At 51.3% G+C, this 1960-nt stretch overlaps 1 protein-coding gene across 1 annotated transcript; it reads left to right on the top strand.

Annotated features, from left to right (window-relative positions):
* Nucleotides 1–268: 268 nt before the first annotated feature.
* On the top strand, nt 269–1717 carry LOC142568283 (sulfotransferase 1 family member D1-like). Its single transcript, XM_075678274.1, has one exon. It carries the CDS (start codon nt 288–290, stop codon nt 1209–1211), a length of 924 nt encoding a protein of 307 aa, XP_075534389.1. The 5' UTR covers nt 269–287; the 3' UTR covers nt 1212–1717.
* Nucleotides 1718–1960: the final 243 nt, after the last annotated feature.

The following is a 1960-nucleotide window of genomic DNA, read 5'->3' as shown; positions in this document are numbered from 1 at the left end:
CCCATGAGCTCCCGAGCTTCCTAAAATGCAATAAAGAACCTCCCTAGGCGAGGACACAGCCTATGGCGAACATAACAATGCGTGCAGCGACATCTGTCGAAACTGGGGCGACGAACACGACGGGAGTTTCTAAGAGTGGCCACAAGCCGGCGCGTAAGTCATGGACACTGAAATTGATCTTCGCGACAATGAACACGAGCAGGCGGCGGACGCGTTCTTGTTTCGCGCAGACATCCGTTAATAGAAGTAAGTGTGAACTGAATCGTCGGTTACTCTAGACGAAGCGCATGCACCGATATCCAGTGGTCACTGACGGAGCCATGGTGGGTCGTCGACCGACGTACAAACGCCACGAAGCCACGGGCTGGGTCTTCCCCCGGGACGGTTTTGATTGGTCAGACTTCGAAGCGGCCTGTCGCTATCGGCCTCGCGCCGATGACATACTTGTTATGACGTACCCGAAGTCAGGCACGACGTGGGTGCAGTACATGCTATACCTGCTCGTACACGACATGGCGCCTGTTCCGGCGGGTTGCCGCCTAGACAGCTTCGCGCCGTTTCTGGAGAAAGGAGGCCTCTGCCTCCTCGACTCCCTGGTGAAGTCGCCCAGGCCCATTAAGACGCACCTATCATTCGACGTGATGCCCTGGCACCCGGAGCCCCGCTACGTCTGCGTGCTGCGAAATCCCAAGGACGTGTGCGTCTCCTTGTACCACCACGTGCGCGGCTTCGAAAGATACTACCACTTCGAAGACGGCAGCTTCGACGATTTCTTCGAGGCTTTTGTGGAAGGCGAAGTAGACTCGTCCGATTACCACGATCACCTGCTCTCCCTCTGGAGCCATCGAGACCATGACAACGTCCTGTTGCTCAAGTACGAAGACTTGAGCGAACGACCCCTGCAAGAAGTGCGTAAGCTCGTAGACCACGTGAGACCCTGCTTCCCCTCTGGCTGGATGGAGCCCGACTTGGAATCCCTGGTGGCTGCGGCGAGCTTCGACGTCATGAAGGCCCAACCTCATGAACAGTGGGCTAGCTCCAGGCCAGATCACGTGCCACCATTTATTCGCCTTGGTCGGGTGGGCGACTGGCGCAATCATCTGACGAAGGAGCAGAGTAAGCTGCTGGAGGAAAAGTTTGCCCGAAAGACGGCTGGTTCGGGAGCCGAATTCCTCTGGCCAACGGAGGTGATGGTTGCCAACGGGGACTGACTGATACGTGATACTTATACCGAGAAAAGTAGACTCGGCAATCACTTTACTCCATTTAATTGAAAAAGGTCAGAGAAAAAGCAATTGTCATTTTAGCAGATACGTGAGGCAGCAACCGGTGCACAGTTACGCGTTTACATGCGCTCTGATTCAAGAAGCCTGGCAAGGCCCAGGTCACATCAGCCACCTACCGCCCAAGAAGCCCAAACAGCCTTCATTTATTATTATTTTTCCTTATTTCCATACGTCTTATCTGCATATTTACTATTCAAAGTTTCGTTTCTTTCGTATTGGTTCGCAACACCTGTAACATACGCTCCATACCTGCCAGCCTGCGAGATATAAAATTCCTCAAAATCCCGTGAGCAGAAGGGAAAAGTATGGCATACATTCTTAAGAACTTCGCCCTGGTAACGCACTTTTCCAGCTATACTTTTTTGTTTTCACAATAATAATTTACGAGAGTAGTTAACCATTCTAGCACATTCCAAAAACTAATGTTAAGATTCGTGCCGCTAACAAACATACTTATGAATTCGCTTCGTCTTTTTTTTTTAGTGCATGTCGGTGATAATGTATAACTTCCAAAAACTGTGCTAGGGATAAGCGCGACGCCGTAGTGGGGGACTCCGGGGATTTCTACCACGTAGGCTTATTTACATGCCAGGGAAATGTACTAACTACTAGGATTTCTTTTTTCGCGTTGCCGCCTGCATAAGAACAGCCTCTGTGGCATAAGTAGAACACGT

The sequence above is a fragment of the Dermacentor variabilis genome, unplaced genomic scaffold, assembly GCF_050947875.1.
Source record: "Dermacentor variabilis isolate Ectoservices unplaced genomic scaffold, ASM5094787v1 scaffold_18, whole genome shotgun sequence".
Taxonomy (NCBI): Eukaryota; Metazoa; Arthropoda; class Arachnida; order Ixodida; family Ixodidae; genus Dermacentor; species Dermacentor variabilis.
This window is presented reverse-complemented; position numbering and strand designations above follow the sequence as displayed.

Coding starts and splice junctions, on each gene's coding strand:
- LOC142568283 (XM_075678274.1), top strand. CDS start 288: ATGCACCGATATCCAGTGGTCACTGACGGAGCCATGGTGGGTCGTCGA.